This window comes from Lissotriton helveticus, chromosome 5_1 (genome assembly GCF_964261635.1).
Source record: "Lissotriton helveticus chromosome 5_1, aLisHel1.1, whole genome shotgun sequence".
Taxonomy (NCBI): domain Eukaryota; kingdom Metazoa; phylum Chordata; class Amphibia; order Caudata; family Salamandridae; genus Lissotriton; species Lissotriton helveticus.
The window spans coordinates 819495674-819522727 of NC_136065.1; the positions used below are offsets into that span (position 1 = coordinate 819495674).

The 27054-nt window shown below is 43.2% G+C and overlaps 1 protein-coding gene across 1 annotated transcript in view; it reads right to left on the bottom strand.

Annotated features, from left to right (window-relative positions):
• GRID1 (glutamate ionotropic receptor delta type subunit 1) overlaps positions 1-27054 on the bottom strand; it is a 2290275-nt gene that overhangs the window by 632414 nt on the left and 1630807 nt on the right. Inside the window, exon 7 of the mRNA XM_078641098.1 lies at positions 811-972. Coding sequence (XP_078497224.1) covers positions 811-972 — 162 coding nt within the window. The remainder of the gene's footprint in view (positions 1-810; positions 973-27054) is intronic.

The window sequence follows — 27054 nt, forward strand, 5'->3', positions numbered from 1 at the left end:
TACGGTAACCTACAGATCCAGCACACTTTGATGCGTTAAATAAAATCTGCATGTTATTCCCAACCAACTCATAATAGGTGTTTTTTTGTTGCACCCAGTAAATAACATATTCCTAGAAAATCCTTATTTATCAGGTACGATAAACAGCACCTAAACACATAATCAGACCCTTAGAGGAACCAGATACCACCATAGATCAGACAACCTACACCACAATACTCTTACACAATATTTATCAAGGACCACACCTATGATATGCAATCATAGCCCCCCTGCAATCAGGACAAAGCCCTCCGCAAAGTGTGTGAAAAGCAATTAAACCTCTATTACTGCAAACACTCTGTGGTCCACTTGCACATCTATCAATCAATGCAATAACGGTATAACCATTAACTTGCCTAATGAAGGAATACAAATAAATAAACAAACAAATACATAAGCAAATGTGTGCTTGCATGGGTCAGGGTAGCACATGTTTTATTTGCAAATGGTAGCTGTTAGGTGTAAGAAGTCCTCGGACACTGATTTTTGACCTGCCATTCCCTACAAGGACAGCTGGCTAGATACACTAACACAAGTAACAAAACATGATTTTACATTGATTGCTTGCTTCAATACTAAGTTCAGATATATATTTCTCAAAATAAAAGGAAAAGAAAACTTAGATTAACTTGAACTATTTCAACTAAGAAGGGTGTAGTCTGGGAAGCATCACTGAGCAGTTACACAAAGTTCACTTTCGATTGACTTCCACACCAATATGCTGTTTTGGAAAAATGTATGGACTAGTTAGTATCAAAAGACGTGTACCTTCTTAATTGTTTCTAACATGGACTTTCCTCCATTCCAAGGTTTTGTAGACTTCCGCATGCAATTGAGACTTGCCATACTGTGCCACTTCCTGTCTTCCAGCTTCCGGTGAAAAGCATTGGCTAACATCAGGACACTATCATAGAGATAAAGGTTTGAGACCTGGAAAGAAAGAAAATTACAAATCAAACAACTGTGTGCCTCTTTTCTAAAGAAGAACTGACCGATTCACTATTAGAGGTGTAATTCTTATATCTCATATTTCTTCTACTTATTCAATACTATTACCATGTGAGTCACAGTGCTGTAACACATTTTCCTGAATATGCAAATAAAGGCATATTATAATTTGCATTTTCAGTATACAAGATCCCAATTCAAGTATAATTTGAACATTTATGAAGGGAGGGAGTATTTTGGAATCTATACTGAGGTCAATTGAGGTAAGTGCCATGTGTGGGGCTGTTTAACCCCGTCCATGCTCATGACGAGCTCAGCTCGTCATGCAGTACAGTGCTCCTGTGCTCATGACGAGCTGAGCTCGTCATGACCACACCCGTTTTTATTGCTGTCCAGCACAGCAGGGGAATCGCTCTAGCAGCGATGCGGTTAATGAGTCAACAGTGCTTTATCTGTGTTCTTTTGCTTTCTGTGGCTGGGGATTTCACTGGTTGGCTATTCGCTGAAGCTGAATAAGAAGTGCTATTTTTTCACTCAATTTCTGAGTGACAGATTTGCCGTGCCTCATGTTTGCGTGGGAAGAGAGATCAAAATATGAAGTGTGACCACTCAAAACAAAATGGCTTCAGAAGAAGGGCAGATTACCAGTGGCATTCAATCACTGAGTTGGTTAGGCCCATTCGATGGTTTCAGCAGTTAGTGTTTTGTGTAGCTAGCTTTAGGAGCATATTACTCAAAGCTTATAACTAGGCCTGGGCTGTGAACTCTGCTTCGTTTGCAGAGTTTTTTGCACTCTGCGATCCACAGAGTTCGCAGAGTTTTTTCCTCGCTCACGCTCATCAACGGTAAGTTAGCGTTCGCAAGCGAGGAAAATCCAACACTGGACCACTTCTCAGCGAGATTTCTCAATGCGGGCTGTCGCGGATGGTGTCTACCGCTCATATTGAGAAACCTTCCTTTTGCATTGAGGAAGATGCCGCTCGAATAGAACTTCCACTCAAGCAGCAGAGAGAAGCAGCACCCTCTTGCACTGTGCGTGATGCCGTTTGCGCTGATTTTACAGTGCAGGAAAAACACCTGGCGCTAACAATCAGAGCGAATGGCGCTAGGTAACACACTTCACCACTCGCTGAATTCAGCGTAGCTTGGCGGAGTTTTTCTGTCACTTTCGAACTCTGTGAACTCTGCCCAGGCCTACTTATGACATGCCAGTGCAGGTTTCTAAGCATATGGTCCCAGGCCAACCACCACAGTGCAGGCTACATTTTGGATCACAAGCAGAACTTGAGGTTTACATTCTCAATAGAGTACAAACATAGAGTTATCTTAATGAAATTGGGAGAGAAAACAAAGATCGGGTGGATCTTTTGAATGTGGAAGATGTTAGGATTAAATGTGTTTCCTGGTTCATTTTACAGAAACGAGCTAGCATTTTTATGTACGTGGAAGAAAAGCTGTGTATCAAAGACAACCACAAGGAATTTTGCTTGTGCTCGACTATTCCAGCTGTTTGAGAATATGTCAAGTTATACTATAAGGATTTCTACATTTTTGGTTTTTGAACTTATTAACATTAACCCTAATTTCTGTCAAGAATGGCGTCTTAAGGCCCTATGTACAAAGCCAGGGTACCAAACAAGCAGATGCAAATTGCACTCCAGCTGGTTTGCAACCTAGGCTTACTTTGCAAAGTGACTCATGCACTAATTGTCACATTGCCAAACGTGGATTAGGACGAGGTTGCAAAACCTCCTGCCTAATTAACTTTATTTCACAGAAGGAATTTTGCAACCTTGTGCAAATGCCTGTGATTACACAGATTGAGGCCTGTGACGGGGCAATAGACCCACATTTTCCATTCATATTCATTAAAAGCAAACATTTGTAGGTATGGCATGTCTTTTAAAGCATATTTGGTTAAGCAGGAGGAGGGCTCAGTTTCAGTGCTTTTCATTGGTTCGGAGAGTAATTGGCAGTCATCGAGGATGTTATTGAGTAATATATTATAATGAACATCTCAGACAACCACATTCCCCAAGAAATTGCCTAAGAATGCCAGTTTGGATACTAAGTAGATCAGGAGGATGTTAGAAGGGTGCCAGTCTAAGAGGAAGATGAGGATTTCACAGATATGACTAAAACATACACATTAGCCATATAATCACCTTGCTGAAAAAAGTTCACCATGCGCAACATGTAGTCCTAAAGTGCAACATTTCCATTTTTGCATTTTGAGGAAGTTCCTCCTGACCCACCACATGGAATTTAAAAAACGTGAGACCGCATAAACTATATGGGAATCAATATTATATTTTAAAAGTCTAAATGCTTCCATGCAATGGGTTGTGCCTAGGTTTTTACATAACTGTACCAACCATCTTGTTCTAATTGAGCGATGACCCGGGCAAAAAAAGATCACATGGAGTTCAGACTCAGCTCACATGTTACAGGATGGGCACCTACTTGGATTGCTACCCAACCATTTGCACATAAGAGCGCGCAAGGGGAGACAGGCGTGACAAAACTGCACATAAAGTTTCATGCCTAATGCCGGGCGGATTTTGTCAAGGCATGCCTCCAACTTGCAAGTGTCTTTCATGTTCAAACAGTGTGATGTAAGGGATAAGTGGTTGGGTCCTGTGTGGAGTTTTGTGGTTATTCCATCCCAATAACTAGAATTTAAAAGTTTACGTGATGTTATCAAACATGCTTTGTCAGGGTTGCCCCATAGATCTTTTAGCCCTATTGCATAAAGGCCTTCCCTGATAAATAGAAGCCAAGGCAACTTTCCTGAGCCGGGGAGTCTCAGGATTTTCAGTAGCTCTGATCTGTACTCCAAGAGTTTCGTTGTTACCCAGAGGCGCCACAAAAAGAGTAGTGGCCTGCAGCCAATTTCCTCAGCAATGGATCTCACCCCAAGGTCCATGCATAGTGGAACCAAAGGGGAAGTAATCGCTAGTCCGACTAATTGTCTGTAGAATTTCTTCTCAGTAGTGGCCATGAGCCTATGTTTAAAGTGCCCCCATAGTTCAGCCCCATATAGGGCAGCGCTTCTAGCCTGTGTTTTATAGGTCTCCACAACTGGACTCACAGGTTTGTGGAAGGACTTTCTAAAGAACTTGGCCAAGCCGCCTGTAGTTTGTGTCAGTTTGAGATTAGATTTACTGATCGGGGACCCCCAGCTCAGGTTTTCGGCAAGAGTTAGACCCAAATAGTCAAATACAGAGACCTGTTCCAGAGGAGTGCCATTCATGCACGGGTTGGGACGTGTAGATTTGCTAGGGTTGAAGATCATGAATTTGTTTTTTTGTATGCTGATCTCTAATCTTCTGATCCTACAAAACTCACAAAACCCATCTAAGATTCTTTGGAGACTTAGAAAGGAGAAGGGTATTGTCTGCAAACATCATGGCAGGAATATGCTTTTGCGCGATTTTAGGAGCGCCTATATCCTTACAAACTCTCAGCGCATCTATCAGACCATTGATGTAATTGCAGAACAGAGTAGGAGCAAGCACACATCCCTGTCTAACTCCCCTGTTTACAGGGATGGGCTGCGTCAGTTGGGCGCAATTCCCGTTACATAACCATCTCAATATGTCTAGAAGGTGAGGGGAAAGTCCCAGCTCACTTAGAAGCCTTCATAAAGCGTCTCTGGGTACCAGGTCGAATGCACTCTTCAGGTCAGCAAAGACCAGGTACAGGCTGCCCTCTTCCAGATGAAGTGTTTTCCAAAAGAGAAGCTTGAGCCTGAAAATCTGGTCTATTTTTGATGTTTTCTCTCTGAAACCAGCCTGCAAAGAGGTCAGGATCTTATGTTTCTCCAGCCAATAAGATTTTAAATGTGTTTTCTCTTTTTCGTTTAGCCTAATAAATAATTTCCTGTCTTCGTTAGTTGGTTCAATTACAGGGGATTATTAAATCTGTTAACATTAAAATCAATCAGGGATCAAGGCTGCTGCATTTATACTTGTGTGAAACTCTCTAATATGTTTTGCGCAGTTTAAAGTAATATTGTTCATAATATAGAAATATAAGGTGCGCTTTAAAAAAAGGACTAGTGCTTCACATTTCCTATACCTTATTTACCTGGTAGGTCCTTGGAACTTTGGTTAAGCTGTCCATAAAGAGGGACCCAGACCCATACATCTGCAGCAGCGCAGCTAATATTATTGGGGGAACATTATCTCTGGGGTTGTAGATTTAACTAGTATTCTAAACCATTTGGGTCGACGCAGAAATCGAAAATTATCAGATGAATGTGTAATTTTGGAAATTATTTACCAGCTATTTCCCATTTGTTGCTTAAATTTCCACTTGGGTGTTTAGATGTTCTGAACAGTCAATAGCTCTGAGAGAAACAAGATACATGCGGCTAGTAACAGGGTTGCAGCCTATATTGAGTATTCTGAGGCAGTCATTATGGGGCTCTAATTGTTGAGAGAGAGGTGTTGTAGATTTTAACAGGGCTTTAAGTGGGCCTGGGTCCTGCCGGTGCTCAGCTCCGAGAGTTATAAAAAGCAGGTGCTGAAACAGGTCCCGTCAGCCTCTCTATTATTTCCCTCACCATCAGGATACAAAAAATCTTAACTCTGCATCAGTACCACCCTTCACTGCCTTTAATGTAACTTCAAAGAGACTTTTTATAGTACTTTCAGTCTTATTATTTCAGAATGGAAGCATTGTCAATATATATACAACAAATCTATAGTTGTTGCTTATTTATCCTATGCAACTAGCAACCATTGACAAAGCCAATAGTCCTCCCTGGCTTGTTTTAGGTGTTTGGATGCAATGACAATAGCAGCAAAATACCAGTTGGGCAGCACACTATGCTAAACACAGATTTTTAGCTTACATGTTTAAAGACCTGCTCATAATTACATAAGCCACGCCCCTTTGAGAGACCCCCAGCTTTTTCCCACTTAAAGCCCTGAATTATAGTACAGAAACCTCAAATGCAAATCCATGCCACACTCTTTGAAAGAAAACAATGCAGAAAATGTAACTGAAAGCGCAAATACTGCAGATAAAGTTGACCCCCATGCTATTATCTAGGTAAAAAGCAGAAGTGTTCATGGTAGACTATGTCCTTGTACATTTTGGTGCTTCTTGAATCTGCTATATTTGAGCAAGTTTGTCCGGCTACTGTCAATCTTTTGGAAAACACAGTTATAATTCTTAATTCTCATGTAGCGCTCAGATTTTTTGTTCATGACGTTTTTATATATTTAATGGACAGAATCGATGAAAATCACTTAGTCTGCATGCAGTTTTCTGTACGCCACCAATGTATGAGAACTAATGGGCATAACAACATTTATGGGCCTTTTAAAAAGTGCAATTTTTGAGCCTCGGAAATGAGTGCCTCCTTAATTAGCAATCACTGCAGAACTGAATTAGAAGTGGCACTTATCGTACCGGTAATTACTAGAAGCAATATGACCTCACCTTTTGATTTTCTCCTTAATACATTTTGGCATTAAAACCTGCAGAAATTTAACGTTGGAAAAAGACCTAGCAAATACCAACACATTCCGATTTTGGTGCGACAAATAGCAAAAACAGCATGTTATTCCCCATTTTTTAGGGCTTAACTTGCAATATGTGCCATTTTTCACACCTTTTTAAATTCCGAACTCCTTGCTAATTTAACAGTGTGCTGAATACCACTTCGCTCTCTTTGGCAGTCCTAATCCGGTCTGAAGTGGCTAGGTATTTATTGAACATAAACCAAATTAGATTCCTGCTAACTACATTTGGGGGCATATTATCAACACAGGCGATAAAATTATCGCTGCTTTTATCGGCAGAAAACTGCCGCTAAAGCCGCTTTTGCAGCAGTTTTCTGTCGATAAAAGCAGCGATAATTTTATCGCCTGTGTTGATAATATGCCCCCTTGATTTTAATTATAAGCATACAGCCATCTAGTCTATTTGGAAGAGGTTCTTTCTTACCACTGTTTGCACTCTTAAATTCTCATATTGCTTGTTTTTATTGACAATTCGCTCAATCTCCGCTTACTACAACTATTTTTTCATCAATGTGTGATCAAAAAATGGACCAAAAAGCATTCAGCGTCTGCACTGATTTTTTTTTCTAAGTGCAGGCAATAGTTTTTAAACTTAGTGTATCTGCACTGCAGCAATAAAGTATCTCCTAGCTAAAAGAATACATACTATTTTGAAGAAGCACTTCATTCTGTCAATGACCTTGAGACGGTGTTTAGTTTTTCAGTAAGTCGCATATCAATGGCCAAAACCTCTGAACAAAATAGTCGTATAACCGATTGTTATCTTTTCGAGGAAATTGAGAACTAGACTTCTGCCATTCTTCAACTTAACCTGAAATGGCTTCTCCTCAGGCTGAATACTCGCCATTTTGGTTCAGGAAGATGTCACTGTTGTCGAATACACCATAGTGCTACACTCACCATATTGTAGTGGAGGGAAATCGTGTCCCTGTGCCCTCTAAGGCACCATGCCACTCATTTAATCATGAAAATGTAAATTTAGCAGCAGCTGCTTTGAGGCAGCAGAAAATGGTGTTCTCCGGTGTAATAAAGGAATGCTGCATTGCAGAGATCTGAGTGCAACACTGTAGAGATTAGAACAAAACTCTTCAAAAACTCATCAAAGTAAAAAAAAAACTATTCCTAAAGCTAAATGTTGTTCTACCTTATGATCGAGATTTTTAAAATGTGTTATCGATATTTTGTTAGCACGATATTACTTACCTCAATACTGTGATAAATAACAGTTAACTGTAGGTGCCTGTTCATGGATTACAGCCCTCCATTGAAAGGCTGGACCAATCTGGATTCCAGAAGGAATGTAATGTAATGTCATGTCATGTGTTTTGGGGCATGTGTAACTGATTGTCATCAATGTGAATGCTCTATCAAGCTGTGGCCCGTGCAGGTAAGAGCGATAGGAACGGGTGAGGAGGTATCTCGACGGATGACGTCTAAATAAAATAAAATAAATAATTAATTTTCCCTTGTCATTGTCCGTCGAAATCCCCACTCACCCAGCTCCACCTCCCCACTGCTCTTACCTGCACGGTCCACTGCTGGCTCTATCAACTGGCACCACTACGGATGTATGACGGTACGTTACAACGCGTGTTTTACAACGCAAGTCGTTACCACGACTTGCGCTGTAGGGTGCGGATTTAGGAATAGTTTAATTTACTATTCCAACACCAGTCCCTGTGGATAGTATGGAAGGACTTCATTTGGTTTAACTGTTGTTTAGACTTTTCATCGCATCAGTCTTGTACACACTGGCATCATAGGATTGTGCTCTGTAGACCATTTTTGCTCATATTAGGCTTACAGAGTGCCAGTATCAAGTGGTGCCAGACCGTAGAACACGCCTCACGTATTTCCGAGGCGTAGTTAGAGCATGTTGGTGTTACGATACACCATAGAGACACCAGTGTGACTTTTGATTGGTGCTACCATTACGTCTCATACTATCTGAACAGGACGTTTGCGGCAGTTTACTTTGCTCCATTTATTCTCCATGTGCCTGATTGGAAACCACTTAGCTTTCCGTTGATTCTCCTTGATTCGACTTCCGTTTATTAAATTTTGTGGTTTCAGTCATTAGAGGCTCTCATCAAGATAGTTTTACAATACTTGTATCCTAGAACCATTGATGAGAAACAGCTTCTAATATTCCTCTAGCCGTGTACTTTCATTTCTACTCTATTGGGCTACTTGGACATTGGATCTGCCCGAACTTCATTCCTACAGCTACACTCACGCGATTCGACAGAATTTATGCTACAAGAATCAATTTCATCGGCCTTGAAAAAGTCCTAGTACTAATTCACAGTACGGACGAAACACGTGTCGGCTGTCATTTTATCATTTGGATTACTACTTCTAAGAATCAATAAAAGGAAAAGATTACATAAAACATGAACTCTATCCATCCTTTTGTCCTGTACATTACGATTATTTGTGGACTTCATTTGGTTTAACTGTTGTTTAGACTTTTCATCGCATCAGTCTTGTACACACTGGAATCATAGGATTGTGCTCTCTAGACCATTTTTGCTCATAGTAGGGAAGGTGCTGGAATAGTAAATTAACTATTCCTTGTCCTTGAGCGCCCTCCAGCGCAAGTCGTGGTTACGACTTGCGTTGTAAGAGAAGCGTCGTAATGGTAGCGCGGGGTAACATCCGCGTCGTAAAGGATGTTCCCCCACCACTACAGGTGACACGCGAGTCATAGAGAGAAACAAGAGGAGATGTTTTGCCACAAGTGAGGAATAAAGTGCTATCACTGAGGATATAAACCACTGGAGGGTGGTGAAAGCTGATTACATGGTGCCTTCAGGAATACTGGGTAAAACTGTGAAGTGGTTAGGATGTAAAAAAAGGAACTGGTGGGCATTAGTTCATAGATCAGCTACAGTTCAATTGGAGTAATCTTTGCTATTCTTTTGCAGCTTTGCCATAGTGTTAAGACAAACATCTAAGAAAGCGTAAATTGGTGCAGTACGTAAAAAACCAACAGCACAGAAATCCATTATTTCAATACCCACAGCCGGTTTAAATAAAGAAAATAAAATGTTTGATAAGAAAAGGAGGATGATGATCACCATGTAGCTTCAGTGATGTGGGGTTATCTTTTGCTGGTCTGAAATTAAAATTTTAGCATGGTAGAATAGGGGAAACAAATGATTAAACTTGGTGCAGCCTTATAGACCAGAGAAATGAGCAGTCAGAAGGCCTCCAGAAGAAGTAGCGGAGCTAAAGCATAGGGTTGATTCTGTGGAATGTCTGACTCACTTATTGGGGATTTTTACTTTTTACCACCTTTGTAGCCATACAAACTTTGCAGGAGGTTTGGATAGAAGTAGATCAGCTTAGTACTTATTTTGTGTGCACCTCCAGCAGTTGGTCACAGGCAGATCTACTGACTGAGTAAGTCTGTGAGGCTTTGCAGGGGTGTTGTGTCAGGCCCAAGATAATGAACTGCTGGAGACTTTTCACCAATAAACCTCCAGATTTTGGTAACCAGCTTGGCTCACCACTTGACTGGTGATGGTGCAGATCTGCTACAAACTTGATTTGCTCTTCTGCGTCCCGCCTTGCCGGCTTCTGACTCCATGCCCTTCACTGATGGTACATCATTCACCACATTGGAGGGTAAAAGGAAGGTTTCACAGGATTTCCATTACCTATTCTTGCATTTAGTTCTGACTTTTTCCATGTGTGGCATGCAACATACGAAGCAGAGGAAACGAGGCAAAGAGGTGTGGAAAGGAGGAAAGGATGGAGTGGTGTAAGTGACAGGAATTTCAATGAATAAGTGACAACAAATAAAATCAGAACAAACTGTGGGGGAATACCTTGAAAACTCACTTTTACACTGACCTTATACACAATGTGAAATAATTCCATTTCAACATCAACCAAATCCACTGAATTACAACTGAAGGGTACTTCCGTAATGGCTGACAAGTTGTGTGTAATCCTGTCTCACACTCAGATAGATAAAAGACTATCAAGGAGAAAGCTTTGACTACCGTGATTGCATATAAAAAATTACAGACACACAGACCATTTAGATATCACTCACATTGAGTGCTCCAAAAATACCCCAAGGACATATTCACAGTAAAAAGGGACTCAGAGATCACAAAAGATGATAAATGAAGTACTCAAGATAACTTGCTTGCAATTTTTCAGGAAACGTGCATTATTTAAATACTCATGACAATGTTTGCATGATGCCAAATAAATAAATGTGATAAGAACATGTGCTATTATGACTCTAAATTAATCTCACAAAGTGAGAGCATTATGGACTTTTTAAAGTATTATGAAACACCAGAGGGCGAGATCCCTCCTGTTCATTCAAGAAAAGTAGAAGTCAATTAATGTGACCTGCCCATCCCTAGAATTGACAACATTTGATAAACTTCTGCAAGCAATTAAGTTTCCTGATTGCAAAGTGGTTAAAGGAGATATTTGTGATCAGAGAAATTAAGAGTACGATTTTCTGATCCCCCTGCCATTCTGTGATGGAATTGCTGAAAGAATGAGAATTAAAGAATTCATGAGAACCTGTTGAGACTTTCCATGGTGAGCTGTGAAGAAGATTTTTCAAAGGGGATTGGAAGTGATGTGAAATATGATTGGCACAGAAATTATTATTACACCCACAGCCATGTTACTGGGCCTGGTGGAGGGATATGTGACTGGTCTTTGGTTTTTGTGCAGACAGAGGCGCTCCTGCCACGCGCTACCAGTTGCTCGTGTTCCTTCCTGTTGTGGGTCACGCGGTGGTTCCTTGGAGCGTTGGGGCAAGGGGGCACAGCTCGTGCGGCATTGTCTGCAGCCAGCAGGAGTAGGCTGCCAGAAAGACCACCTGTGAGCACATGTGAGTGGTGCTACTCTCCGAGGCAAGGGGGCAAAATATTGGATAACAGTAATTCGAAGAGAGACAGAGATGTGGATCATCATCCGGAAGTAGGATCCCAATGCTAGGGAGCCAAAGGAGGAGAAACACAAGGGACGCCGGACCCCATCAGGCAACACGAGGAAGCCAGCCACGGCCCAGGAGGGTCGTGGCTTGACAAGGTATGGGGACGCCCTGGGGTGGTGTGGCGCCGTACGGGTGAGGGTGAGAGTCGCAGGGGAGGCAGTGTAATTGGGACAGGAGATTGAAGGGCTCCACTAAGCCTAGAGCACTTCCTGCTACAACCGCATTTGCCTCACTGGTGACGGTAACGGGTTTTAACCCCTGACACTCCCCCTGCAATCCGCGCACAGATATCAGGATAAGGACATTTCCCTTACCAGGTTTTTTCTTTTGTTTTCTCCCCCCCTACATGCTCTACTGGATCTCAACAAGGCACTCATCCAAAAGCCTGAAAGAAGAAGGCTGAAGCCCCTTTCCCCCTATCCTCAAAGGACAGAGAGGAAAAGAAGACCAGGAACTGGCCTACAACTACCATAATTCCTTGTTTCAGTTCAAAATAAAACAACCCATAGTGAACACTTGGGTCCCGTTGTGCAGCAAAACTCTCACCTGCTATTTTGCTACCCAATCGGTCTGAGAGGACCACAACGCTTGCCCTGTGCTTCCAGCCCTCGCACGGTCACCGGCCCTCACATCACTTGGGGATTACATTTTCCATCACTCCCCTTGAGGCACCCGGTTAATTTTGTCATCTAGAAGCAGACAAGATTTACTTATCATGCCATATAGAATCCTGCTATGGAAGTTAGTACCTCCATTGAGACTCGTGCCTTGAATGACTGATACTGACACATAAGGTACAAAACGAGCATAGAACCAAATTGAACTATACTGTGTGTAAACTTTTAAAAAAAAGGGGGGGGACAATACATTCCACGCCATTATGGCACAGAAGGAATTAGGTAAGAAGAAACTGTTAGCAGGCCAAGGGGTGGTAGGGACTCTTGTTGCTTTTCTTCAGAGGGCTGAGTCAGTCCTCATCTATGAAATTGCCCTTACAGAGCGTAGACTCTCTTTAGAACCCCATCCCCAACTCCCTCTTTTACAACAGGACACCTCTGGTTGTACAACCACAGGTGCCTATCTTAATTCCAGCTCTCTTGACAAGACCCCCTCACCCCTAACAACGATTGTTTCACCTACCAAAGTTCCCGTGTCAAGTACCGCCCGCTTACAAGTGAAATGGTAGTTAGACAAAAAGTCCACACCAGAAGTCAAATAACTAAGCCTATACAAGGGGGTAGTAGCTTACCCCAGTCAAAGAAATGGAAAGGGACCGGTCAAAGTAAACAATCACACCCACTACCTAAAAGAGGGCGTAGAGGTGCGGCAAGAGAGGTTATTGAGGTAACAGAGGATACAGTTGAAACTATTGCGGGTAACACCACCTCTTCTCCAATACTCTTACACCTGTCCTCCTCGGTTGATAGCGAAGGGTTCTGGTCTAAACTGGGCGATGGTATATCAGCCTTATTGAATCCTTTGTTACAAAAGCTGTCAAAAATGGAAAAGGAAATCGATAGGCTAACATGTGCTATTTCCGAAGACAAGCAGAAGCAGTCGAATTTTAAGAACACCTATCCCTCACAGCCAACTCAGGTCAGATCTACATGTTCTAAGCTTGATCAGAACACTGGGTCTAATCATAGTTCCAACAGTGAATCTATTACCGTGGGGCCAGGTCCGGGTACGGCTGTCCCAGTGGTCTCTTTTAGGAGTAAAGATTCCACTCCCGCGGGGGTAACACAACCGAGGGAGACCGATTCAACCACCACTTCAAGTATACAAGACTAGTGCCAAAACACCCATAAAATATCTCTCCTTAACACGCACAAACATGCTCGCACTGAGGAAACACAGCCTCAAAAGAATCTAGGTGCCCATAAAAAACTAGGAAGAGAACTTACAGGAAATGTTGTACTTGATTTGCCCCCAGAAGCTACACCCTGTACGATAGTACTAGCCAACGTTCCCAAATTGCCCCCGGGAGCACACGAACCTTGGTTTAGCTTGAAAAACAAATCCTTATTTGAGTTCAACTGGAGGACAAGGCTAGGAAATCCACTCTAAACTTTAAAATGGTGAGACGGGTTGGCTGGATGGGGTATTCAAACAAGTCCAGAGAAAGCGACTGCGTTGTAGTCTCCTTCGGTTCACCTGACTTAGTTCATGCGATATTGGAAAGGGCAGGTAATTGGTCATTGGCACATTCAGGGATCAGTGTTTTATCCCTTGGTTACTTGTATAAACACCACTGCATGACACAGGCACCATTTGGGGAACTCCCTATGGGAAGGGGGGGGGCGGTGGCAAGCCAGATACACAATCTCAGTCAATGACCAGTTTGACATCTTCAACCCTTTAGATGAAAATGATTAACTGATCCTTCTGACCCCACAGGATAGTGGAAGATGGGAGAATGTAGTTTGACATGGAGTAATTTGTCTGAAGTCCACCCTAATATTAGTGGGGAAGATTCAAGGATTAGCAACTCTAGGGATATAACGGGGGCCCGAATTGCCAAATCCAATACTGGTATCCCGTGTATGGACCTGCATATATCCTTGACACACACACCATTGCGTTAGCTCTAGATGACCTGGGCACTGACAGTGTTACAACCCAAGAGTCACAAGATGACAATCCTTATATTGGACATACAGCTGTAAATTTCCTAAATATGTCCATGGAAGCTAGAATTGCCCATACAACTGATGGTGTAGTGGATGTCTCTGAGGGTGTTCCAGTTGGTGGAAATAGGACAAATGGCAGTTTATTATCATGGAACCTAGCATGGATACACTCGAAACTTCAAGACCCCGATTAGTTTACCGCTTTAGGAAATATTGATATTTATGCTTTTCAAGAAACGTGGGCCATAGATAAGGTGCATATTAATGGCTACACCTCATATTGTGAGGATGCCCTCCCACCTAAAACGTCAGGCAGGGCTAGTGGTGGCTTGGTAATTTTGGTTAAAAACACTTTAGCCTGTAGATACAAGCAACTTTTAATAGATTCCCTTGATATTAGGGGCATTCAGCTTACTTTTTTGTCTGGCTTAGTTCTGCCCAGGCTAAATGTCTATGTAAGGTCAGAACCTTTCAATAGCATGTCCATGGTAGTTTCCCTATTAGATGCTCTAGTAAAGAGTTTTCAAGCAAACTCTAAAATTATAGTTGCTGAGGATTTTAACACTGCGTTTGAGCCCTCTGCTCTACTGAGTGCTTCTCTTGAAGAGGAGGATGAGGGCATGTCTGTGTGCCACATGGCACAGGTGTACACGCACTGATGTGCATGTACACAAGAATTCGTTATTTACCATGCAATTGTATTACATGGTAAATAACAAATTCTAAAGGCACTGTTAGAAGTGCTACCTACATAGGAAAATACAGATTCAGTACTTTTACCGATCGGTAAATCTACTGAATCGGTAAAATTTACCGATTCTGTAATTTTACAGAATCGGTAATTTTACCGATTTGGTAAAATTACCAATTCGGTAAAATTACCGAATCTGTATGTTTTCAGTGCCCCTACATACCAATGTCAAAATACCGGTCGGAAATGGCCGAAAATCGGTATTTTGGTCCGATTACGACCTGTATTTTGACACCTACATCTGGCCCTGTGTTTCGTAAAGGAATTAGGGGCATATGTAGGAAAGTCCCTGCTTGCGATTCTCAAATAGCGATTTTTAGAGAATCGCTATTTGAGAATGGCAAAAAAGAGATGTAAGTAAAAAAAAATGTTTGCGATTTCTTAGTATTCCATAATTGCGATTAGCAAATTGCAAAATCGCAATTAAGGAATACTTTCCTATTCATTTCTATGGGCCAGGAGGCTCAGAGGAATGAATGGGAAGTCATTCTCAATTTGCCATTCCCAATTTGAGAATCGCAAATTGAGAATAATTTCAAGGGTGCAAGGGTGTCATAAGGACGAACCCTGATGCACCCCTGAAATGAACATGTGTGTGCATATGGCGCACATACATGCCCTAAGGGTATGTATGTGTGCCACATGGCACCTTCACAAATGCCAAAAAGTGTTTTTGTGAAAGAAATCGCAAATTACCACCAACTAGAAGTTGGTGGTAATTTGCGATTTCTTAAGGTGGTAATTTGCGATTTCTTAAGGTGAAATCGCAAAACTTAAGTGCTTCTGTCATAGCATTTAAGGAATCGCATTTTGTGATTCCTTAAATGCTTATGCAAAGTTAAGGAATTGCAAAATGTGCGATTCCTTAATTTTGCGATGCGATTTTCCTCATACATCCTGTTTTCCAAATTTCTAGTCGCAAACGCTGCTTTTTTGCGATTCGCAGCGTTTGCGACCAAAAATTCAGTTGATACATATGCCCCTTAGTCCCTATTCTATTTTAAAGGAACCTAACTGATCAGAGCCCTTAAAATGTTCCTGGAAAAGAACAAGATCAAAGTAGCATCAAAATCAAAATCTAAAATATGTCGAACTCCCCATAAAGAGTAGTTATTAAAATTCAGCTGAAATCACCATCAGCATCAGCTTACAGCAAATGAGTAGGAGTGGGGCACCGGAGAGTAGTGCTAACTAGCTAGAAACATGCACTATTGTAAAAGACATAAGAACACATTATTACTAAGTTGCAGTCCCGTACCTTCCCATTTAATGAGAAAACATCCTCCATCTGTAAGCAGTCTCTTTCTTTCTTACCCATGGCAAACATATGAAGCTTATGATCCAGTATCAGAAATGCATCCTACCATGTTAGCGTTCGTACAATTGTGACCAACTAGGCTTTGGTTCCCAGGGAAGACTATTGCTGTGTTCAGTCTAACATTTATAACATGTTTGACTGGGGAAAATGAACTACGCTATAGACAGAAACATTTACTTGCAGATCTCGTGTTAGGTAATGGCAGTCAATCTCTCAAAAACATATGTTTATTATTAACACAAATTCCCTATTCAATATTCTATGAACATGTGACAAAGAAGAAAGTTCAGTTCTACTTTATTGAGAATAAGTAGCTGAAGAAAACAATACATTTTATAATTTCGGCACATTATACAGTTATGACAGTATCTAAGCAAGTCATTTTATGGTCAAGCTATTGAATACACTTATGCAGAGATCATCATTTTCCGAAAAACATTGATTTTAAAGAAAGAAACGTTTAGCTGTACACTGGCAACATAAGTGTAAGCTAGGTGCATCCCATGCTATTTTCTGTGTGACAATTTTAAGGCATTTATCGGGTTGAATCTTAAGGCAAATTTACATCATTATTGATTTGTTTTATAGGCAATTTTCTGCATTATCAATTGCGCTAGGCTGCCGAAATGGCACAAGCAGAGGAGGAAAGGACAGGAATGCACTGCAATGGATAAACACTGTGCATTCCTGCCCTTTCCATGCGACGCAGGGTGGCACAGCAAGGTAACTTGCTGCTCTGCCCTGCATCACAACTCTGGTAAAAATGTCCATAAGGGCCAATCACTGTATTGCCTTACACTGCCCTGGGCAAACGTTCCATGGGCATTGTGTGGGTGTTCCCATGTAGCTCCCATGGTTTTTACGCATTCCCAGATTTACAAGACTTTGTAAACCTGGGAATGCCCCAAAAAGATACTCCAACGAGGAGAAACATCTTAATTTCCCCTCGTGTTTTCCTCTTTCAAGGTGTGCTGCATTGTGTAGCACACTTAGGAAAAAGGAAAAAGCTTCTCAGGATTATTTTTCTGTAGGAAGGTACCCCTTTCTGCACAAAAACTATCCTGCCTACAACTCAGGCATCCTTGCAATGGTGCCAGCATTGGCATTATGCTGCTAAAGTGGCACCAGAGCAAGGGAAAAGGATAGGAATGTTCAGTATTGGATAAATATGGAGCATTCCTGCTCTTTCGCTGTGACGCAGGGCAGCACAGCAAGGCCACTTGCTTTGCTGCCCTGCGCCACTACAGTCATAAATGGCCCTTAGTCATAGACTGTAGTGCCAGAAAAGGAGGAGCAAATACTAATGGGCAAATAGACTATAAATCCACGCTCTTTAGGCAATCCAATTTTGTGGATGCAAATTAAATGATGTCAATGCTCTGCCTATAATCATACATCTTGTCGAGTGTATTCGTATTTTTCAGCTTGACCAGGTTCCAATGTATGGGGCAACGTTGCACAAGCAAAATTATTATTTTTGCAAATCCTGTGTATGTGTGAGTGTCGATAATGTACATGTTCAATAGGGAGCAAATGGCACTTTTGTAAACGAGTTTCTCAGTTTTTTGCTTTGTAATTTCACATTTGCTATATTGAGCCGAATTTCTTGCCCTTCCATCATACTGACCATACAAAGGGTCAGAAATGCATGTTTAATGCATGGATTAATAAGAACATTTCTACAGCTTGTTCTATGGATTAATAAGAACATTTCTACAGCTTGTACCAAAGCAGTTTGTTGAAACCTGCATGTTGTGTCTATAACTCGAAAGGCAATCAAGGAAGTGGTTCTTACACAGATCCATGCATTTTTATGCAGATTTGAAGGTGAAACTTTTGTGATCCATTTCAAAAACTTAGGGGCCTATTAGGATGTCGGACGGACCTGCGCCCGTCCGCCAACCCCGAGGTGGAGGGACCGTCCGCAGGGGCAGCGGCGGTCCCTCCGGTGGAATTAGGATGTGACCGCCACCCTGGCGGTCACATCCGTATCTTTAACCTTGCGGCGGGTGCTGCTTGAAGCAGCACCCGCCGCAAAGTTAAAAATGCATGTTTTACATTTAAATTGCCAAAGCGGCAGGCACCGCACGGTGCCTGCCACTTTGTGCATGTAAATGCTGGGGGGTACCATAGGTACCCCCCATGTGCACCCCCCAACCCCCTAAACCCTGGGGGCCCGCAACGGGCCCCCAAACACCAAAGACCACATGCTTTTCCACGGCGGAAAAGCCGCCGTTGAAAAGCATGTTTCAATGTCCATCGTAATTTGGCTGACGGTGTCTTGCAGACACCGCCACCAAATAGCACTCCACACCCCGCGGATCAGCGGCGGATGTACCTGCCGTCCGCCGCTGGTCCCACCGCAATCCCACTGCAATCCCACTGCCATCCTAATCTGGCGGTGGGTGTTTTCTGTGGCCGCGGCGGTGAATCCGTATCCCCCAGGCCGGCGGTGGCTTCCGCCGGCCGGAGGATGCAGATTCACCGCCATCCTAATCGGCCCCCTATTTCGGCCATTGAAGATTTGGAAAAGCTCATTTGTATTTTCGAAATCAGAACTTCTTTTGAATTGAAATGTCATCATTTGGAATAAAGTAGTGCAAATGTTTAAGACTTTTATCTCTTATTTATCTATTTTTTTCATTTTACAAGGATATTATTCGTGCAATATAGTAATATATGAAACAGGTAGTCTTCTGACTTGCAACATAAAGCAAGTTTATTTTTTGTCGCTGCACCTTTACCGACGCTACACTCTAGTGGGAAACCATTCTCCCCGCTGCATATCATGACAGCAGGTGGAAAGCCCACACTCGGTAGTATTCCCACCTTCCCAAGTTCCCCCCCCTCCAAATCCCCAACTCCCAGCAAAGTCTTGAGTCCCACCCGACCCCACACACTCCGAATGGCTTGCCTTGTTTTCCAGACCAGGTGAATAACAATGTTTCACCACGTTAAAAAACGAATATATTGACATATTTGCTGTATGAAAGGCTCATGCAAGTAATTCTGGTGGGTTCCAATTGACCTCCATGAGCTTCTTGTAGAACACCAACCCCAAAATCCAGCCAATCATGAGTAAGCTTCAGAAATATTCATTACTTTTCAGGCTTCGCTCCTAAAATGTAGGAACAGGGATAAACACAACATCATGCCTTTTACTTTGACTGATTATTCTGAAAAGAAAATGTGAACAATAAGAACTGGCTACTGCTAAAGCTTTTGAACCCAATGAGTCATAAATATGTATTCACAAAAGATATTACACAATGGAACAACAAATAATATCTGGACACAGAGTCAGAGGTTCGCCCACTTTCATGCTAATTTAATCATGGCGAGTCACATCAAAGCCCGCGCCGGATCCGGTTCTAAACGGCTTTGTCCCTTGTACAGTAAATAAGAATGAGGCCCGAGTTTAGTGAGTAACACTTCACTCGAATGAGAGCGGGCACATTATCTATGCAAGATAAATAACTGATTGAAGTGACACGTCGCCACTCTAAGGTGACATCTGGGGAACGAGCGAAATGAGCCTCGCGCAAGATGAGAGATGAGAAGGGCCATAATTATCGTCCTCAGAAAAATACACTCATCCTTCTCGGCGCCCGTGCGGTAATTGAGGAACCGGGAAAGGAAATATATTAGTTTTCGCAAGACAAACACGCCGTCAGGCAACTGGTTTCCTCTTTCAGACGATCCCTAAATGTTCAGCAGTGCAGCCCGGATTGCCAAGAGTATTGTTCAGTTGAAAAATATCAAAGATTGCATTTTAATGATTGTTAATAAATAGGATACATTTCAGCAATATCAGCGTTAATATTTCTGTCTTTCTTCACTAATCTGTTATGTTGTAAGACGTACGCTGAATGGAGAATGCTTCTCAGTTCGCAGAATTGAGACACAGGAAGGAAAAAAAATGTACTTTGCTGAGGATGTCAAAAAATGTAAGTGGGAAAGATTGCAGAGTGAAGCTGTTGTTAGAGCATCAGGTGCAGTAGACCTAGGTGTGAGGGTTCACTGACTCTCCGTCACTGCTGCATGCTATCACACAGTGGTGAGCACCTGGGTGTCTATTACCCTTTGTTGCATGAAGGTCCTTGGCACTTTACACAACTCTGAAACTTGGTTTATATTGTGGGTCTCGAGATTCTACCATAATGATAATTAATGACCACCATACTACATTTTAACAGAATACGTCTGATGGGTTGCGTTATAATTTAGATTGCAAATATGTGATTATTAGGGGAAGAGTAACACTATAGGCTGGAGCGTTAGATGTTGTCGCAGTAGGTCCTTTTACAAACAGATGTCTTGATTACGATATTGGTGGATGGGTTACTACGTCACAAACATGATGGATATTCGGTCCACCGTATTACAAGTTCCGTAGGATATAATAGAACTGATAGGGAGACGGACGAGATTTACGTTATGCAGCCGCGGCCCGTGGAGGGAGTTGCGGTGGGGCGAAAGGCGAGGCGGGGGAGGGGCAGGGTGGGGGATGCTAAAAACCGGAGTATGGATAATTGAAGGTAAGTAAACAATTCAATTAATAAAACAAATTTCGTAGCGCGCCCTGCATTGCAAAATGTGATGCAGGGCACTATGAAATTCGTTTTATTAATGAAATTGTTTATTTACCTCTAATTATCCATACTCCGGTTTTAAGCATCCCCCACCCTGCCCCTCCCTCGCCTTCCGCCCCACCGCAACTCTCTCCACGGGCCGCGGCTGCCGTTATGTTTGTGATGGAGTATCCCATCTGCCAAGATCATAATCAGGCCCAGAGTATTCAATAGCATGCTTCAAAATACTAATTACTGTATGGATGCAAACTAGCATAGCTTCAATAGGGCAAATATTACAATAATGCTAGTAGACTTAAAAAACTGCACAATAACAGTATCTGAAAGGTACTGTCCAGTTCTACTCTGTCCTGAGCATGAAGGTACAAAAAATGCAAGGGTCTCATTTATAGGGTTTTGGTGTAGGGCAGTGCAGCAAGTCACCTTGCTGCACTGCTTTACGTCAAAGTGACAAGGCAGGAATCCACCATATGTATCCCAAAATGTCAGCAGCCTAGTGCCAATGCAGGCTTCATTGCAACAAGGTGTGAGGACGCTTGCGTAAGGTTTTGACGCATCCCCAGGTGTACGTGGTTAGGTAAATCTGGGGATGCGTCAAAATCCATGTGTGTTGTGGGGAACAACCACTGCAATCCCCATAGAACACCTCCCTAGCGCAGAGTAAGGGAACACATCGAATTGCACTGCCTTGCCTTACTCCATATCTATGATATCAATCAAAGCTGTGCAAAGTGGCTTTGTGTAACCTCATAGGTTCAGATTGGCGTAGAACTGGAGTATGCCCCTGCAGTTGCGGGCCAGGGTCCATGTTCTATCACCCAAAGCAGGGAATCCCATCAAGATAGTGATTAGTCTACATTGCGCTTTGGCTGGAAGGAGGTCCTGTTGGACTTGTCCCTTTTTGCAAGGTCATCCCTGAAACTTTTGGCCTTCCTCCTGTATTTTGTACTGACCTGTTGTAGGTGGTTTATAACTCTGGGCACTGTACCACTGCTGATCAGTGCTAAAGTGCATATGCTCTGTATTGTAAATTGTTGTAATGGATTAGTGACTCCGTGATTGGCTATTTAGTTTACTTGTCAGACCCTAGTACAGTGCACAATGTGTGCCCAGGGCCAGTAAATCAAATGCTGCTGGTGGGCTAGTAGCACTGGCTGTGACACCCACAGAAGCAGCTTGTAAAATATGGCTCAGGCCTGCCATTGCAGAGCCTGTGTGCAGCCTGGGGCTGCCATGTCGAGTTGGCAAGTGCACCAACTTGCCAGTCCATAAACCTTCCCTTTGCTACATGTTAGTCACCCCTAAGGTAGGTCCAATGTACCCCAAGGGCAGGGTGCATTGTATGTGAAAGGTAGGAAATGCCCTGATGTGTGTGGAATGTCCTGATAGTGAATTACAGCTTATTTCGTTTTTCACTATTGCAAGGCTACGTGTTCCCATAGGCCAGAATGGGCAGTTTGATTATAACATCTTATAATTCTAACTGACCCAGGGAACTAGGTGGAAATTCGAGTTTAGTATGCCTGAGCTTAGAATGTTAAAATACATCTTTTAGCTAGGGTGATTTTTAAATTCTGTGTTTGAAAATACCACTTTTAGAAAGTAGGTATTTTCTTGCCTAATTTATTTATTTATTTATATTCTTATATAGCGCAGGATTCGTCCCCCGAAGGGGTATCTCCGCGCTTACGCTTTACCAAAAAGAGCCAAAAACCTAGTCCTGAGCTATGAGGGGACTCAAGTGATGGTATCCTAGTATGCAGTGAATACAAAAGTTTGTAAGGACCATCCAGCATGCCTCTGCTAGGTTTGTGTATTCCCTGGCTAGGTTGTGAGTGACAGGAGGTTGGAGAGGGTTTTCTGCTCCAGCAGTCCTATGAGTCAGGGCTGGGCTGAATAGGACCTGCATTGAATAGAGAGTGGGGGGGTGGATATTTCCTTTCACTGACCTGAGCCCTCATAGAATAGAGAGTAGAGGGAGGAGATTTCCTTTCAGCTACCTGGGACAGGCCTGCTTTGAACAATGCTGTCTCCACCTCCTGCCAGGAAGCTGCACAGAACTTGGCTAGGCACAGGCACCCTCTGCCTTCAGAACACAAAGGATTTACTGTTATAAATATTGAGGCCTAGACCGCATAACTTTAGATCACTTCTGGGAATCAAGACAAACCTTTGCCAAGGAGAAGAACCACGGAAGCTGAAGGAAGAGACTGCCCCTGTGCTATTTTGCTATTTCTGGGGTTGGCCTGCAGTGGTTACTTTATTGCCAAGGAAAGGGGGAAAGGACTTTTGTGAACTTTTCATAATCTTGAGGAAGAATCTCCAAGGGCTTGAAGTGTGCTTGCCTCCTGCCTGAATTCTTAGGGATACAAGACTTCACCACCAGCTCCCCTGAATTCCCTTGCTGGGAATTCAACCTGCAGAGAGGTGCCTACTGTTATTTGGGCCCTCTGAGAAGACTGTGCGTCGCCTTGAAGCTAGAAGCCCTACACAACGAGGAGAAGCGTGTCGCTGCCGCAGCAGGTGCCGACGCATCACCGAAGAAGCATGCCCCGCCACAGCTGGTCGCCGTCACATCACGGACGAAGCATGTTGCATCACCAGAGAAGCGTGTCGCCGCCGCAGAGGTCCCCGTTGCATCAACGGAAAAGCGTGTCACAGGGCCTGTCGCAGCTCAGAAGTTACAGAGGTCACTGCACGGCCATCGGGCGTTCACGCATCCCATCCAGCGTTGTCTCCTCGCATCAAAGACGCCATTTTGTCGCATCGAACCGGATCATCGCATCGAGGCGCCATCTTGTCGCATCATAGCCGGAACACAGTGAGAAACCGACGCATCACCTGCTCTCTGGTAAGGAACTGACACGTCACCTCCCCTGCGCTGCAAAAAGGAACCGACGCATCGCCCCACCTGAAGAAAAGAACCAACGCATCACCATCTCTGCAACACTTTTGTTTGTATTGCGTGACGCATCCAAGGTACTTTGAGAGTAAAGTGTTGCATTTACCATCTACATTGAACTAAGCTATTTTCTAACATTTTAAAGTCTTTTTTTTATTACAGTATTGTGGATATTTGTCGTTTGGTCTTGTGCTAAGTCTAGTAAAGATTACTTATTTTTCTAAACTGGTGTGGTGTACATTTGTAGTGTTTTCACTGTATTACTATATGCGCTCACATATGCTTTACACACTTCCTCTGAGATAAGCCTGTCTGCTTGTGCCAAGCTACCAAGGGGGTGAGCAGGGGTTATTTAGGAGTGTAACCCCCTACCCCTGACTAGAAGCAAGGGTCCCTATTTGGAAAAAGGTATCTACCTCTGCTAACTAGAGACCCCCATTTCTAACAAGTAGTAGAACTTAATCCCCAGAACTTTAGATCACTTCTGGACTCACGAGGAACCTTTGCCAAGGAGAATAGCTGAAGAGCTGTGAGGAGGAGTACTGCCTCTTTGCAGTGTTCTGTATGGGGTTGGCCTGCATTTGCTGTTTCTGCAGAGGAAAGGACAAAGACTGGAACTTTGCTGTGAACCTGCTTGAAGAAAGATCTCCAAGGGCCTGTGTGTTCTGGCCTCCTGTTCTGAAGTCTCAGGGACACAAAGACTTCTCCTCCAGCTCCCCTGAACTCTGCTGCTCAGAGTTGTGACCTGCCAGGAGGTGCCTGTTCCAGTTCTGACCCTTTGGAGGTTGTTCATGCTGTTGGGAGCTGGAAGAGGCTGAGACTTAGAACAGCTGACATTGATCTGTGCTATTGCAAATTCCCAGCATTTCAACAACTGTCCCTTCTCTCTGTTCTAGTCTAGTTCTGATGGTTAGGTGAGTTAAAGACATATGCCTCTGTTAATATCAGTGAAGACGATGTCGAATTACACCATGGTATATGCTCACATAACAATACAGGTTCCAATAAAAGTAATGTCGATGTACGCCATAATCAATGCATGCATAATAATGTCAATACCAGAGAAAATAAGTAGCTTGTGTTTAGCCAAGGAGGTGATGATTGTCAGGCTGTCCTTTTTCTCCACACAAATCGTTGCTTCCCAAGCTCATACTGACAGACTATCAGGCTCACTTTGCTCCGTGCACCACACAGAGTATCCCCTCTCTTCGGCCAGTAGGCGCTAGGAGGAGATAAGAGTTTTGGACAAAATAATACGTTTTTACTGTCAAATTCTTTAAGGTTTTCGATTCATGCATAGTTGATGTTGTGGTGCTGTTAGAATTACAGTTTAACTTCATGTTTAAATGTTATGTCCTGTTAGTAGGTTTATGTGTTTATCTCTCTGCTAAAAATCAACTAATACTGCTCTGAACTAACCATTGCACTTTGTTACAAGATGTTACAATTGCATTGCACTTGTCTTTTGTCAATTGTTAAGCGTTTTTGAGATGCATTGGTTTTAATAGAGCTCGTACCCAATAGATTGCTGCTTTTACAACCCTATGTACACAGTTTCCCCATGATCAGAGTAGAATTTGCAATTATTTGAAACTCAAAAGTATCATTAGCTATAAACTCCTTAATAATTATCCTAATCCGCCATGGAGACACCACTTACCACATGCAAGGTAGGTTCAGAAAAGCTCTGTTCTGATTGACCTGCCCATACCAAGGCATACGTATTTCCCTGGCCTGAGAGTGGAGCATTCGATACAAGCATAATGGAGAGCACACAAGAACAAACATACAGACCAAGTATGCAGGACTGAATAGGGCTAAACAAGAGGTCATACTAGAATTATGGCCCATCTTCGAGTTGGCCCCATCCTGCATGAAAATCCTCGAGCTTGGCATCCACACCTCCCCAGCATACACCATCAGGGAAGTCCTCTCTCTAATGTCTGCCATCCCAGCTGCCCTGAGTTGAGTTATACCAATCCACCATTTGATGGGGCTGGTGGACCCCTCACCAGGCAGCAATCCAACCAGACCCAGTAGCTAGATCACCAGACCAACCAACCCAGGAGAAGAACAAAGAGCACACGCAAGAGGTCACCCAGATACCCAAAGACACACACAAACCTCTCTCCACTCTGGATACACCGTACCACATTCTAGTAGACAAAGGGGCAGCAAGGTCATACTTGCTGGAATAAGCAGCCCCCATAGCAAAGATACTGCCAAGATACAGGGAATCATGTGGTCAGTGGCCGAGATCACCCTCATAGGACTTTTGAGTTGCAGATACGGGATAGAAGGATAAGGGAACAATTGTTGTACTATACCTCTGCCAGACCAATCTACTAGGACTACACCAGCTGTCCAAGCAAAAATGTGCTTCCAGGTCACCCAGAATGGAACTATGACCTGCTTCTCCCCTGGAACCCCCCTCCTAGGTCATAATCCAGCAAGGCTCCACAATGCCATATAGACACCATCCAGGGTGTTCCCAGTCCATCGAGCTCCCTTCAACGGGGTAGTCAGGGAATACACCGGAAACCTTTTTGAGCCATGCGAATTACCATGGTAGTGGGCAGGTTATACACACCCTCTCTTGGTAGAAGCTGCCAAAAGGATAGCATGTAATGTGCACAAAGAGTAGAAGACTCAGGATGTGCACATGCCTACTGAATGCCCCGTGGCTAGGTGGGAAATCACATCAAAGAACATAGGGACAATGGTGCTAGCAACCAGTTTGTGCGCACCCCTGGTGTTACCCGTTTCAGCCTCTGTCACCAAACTGGAACCTTTACAAGTGAGGAAGTGGCACAGTCGAGGTGGCCTGTGCCAGGTGGTGCATTCCCCACATCATAAGCCCCCTACTAGCTACCAAATGGGGTACCTGGTGAGTTATCTCTGTAGGGTATTTGGCATGCCCGACCAGCGAAATAACACCTCAAAGAGGTGTCCCCACCTGCCATGTGGAAAAAAACACTGGGGCCTAAAGTGGGCAGGCCACCATCCACACCCCCAATGCAGTGGTCCTCTTGTAAAGATCAAGAAAAGGGTGAAATTGCTCTCAATAGGGCAGTGGTGTCCATAAGCATGCCAGTGGTATGCGTCTTGGAGCTGACCCAGCCATGCAACACCTGAGGGTTCCAACAGAATGTTAGCATCAGAAGGCAGGGAGACCGGCAGCCTTCGGATCCCTGAAAATTCCACTATTTTCACTGAAAGAACCACAAGACCAGCTAGTGTCACCTAAGAATATCTCACAAGAAAAAAGGAATAGTCCGAGGACAACCCCCACAGAATACCCATCTCCAATTCCAAGCCAGAGCAACACAAATGCATTGTAGAATCAGCCTCAATTAAATCAGGCT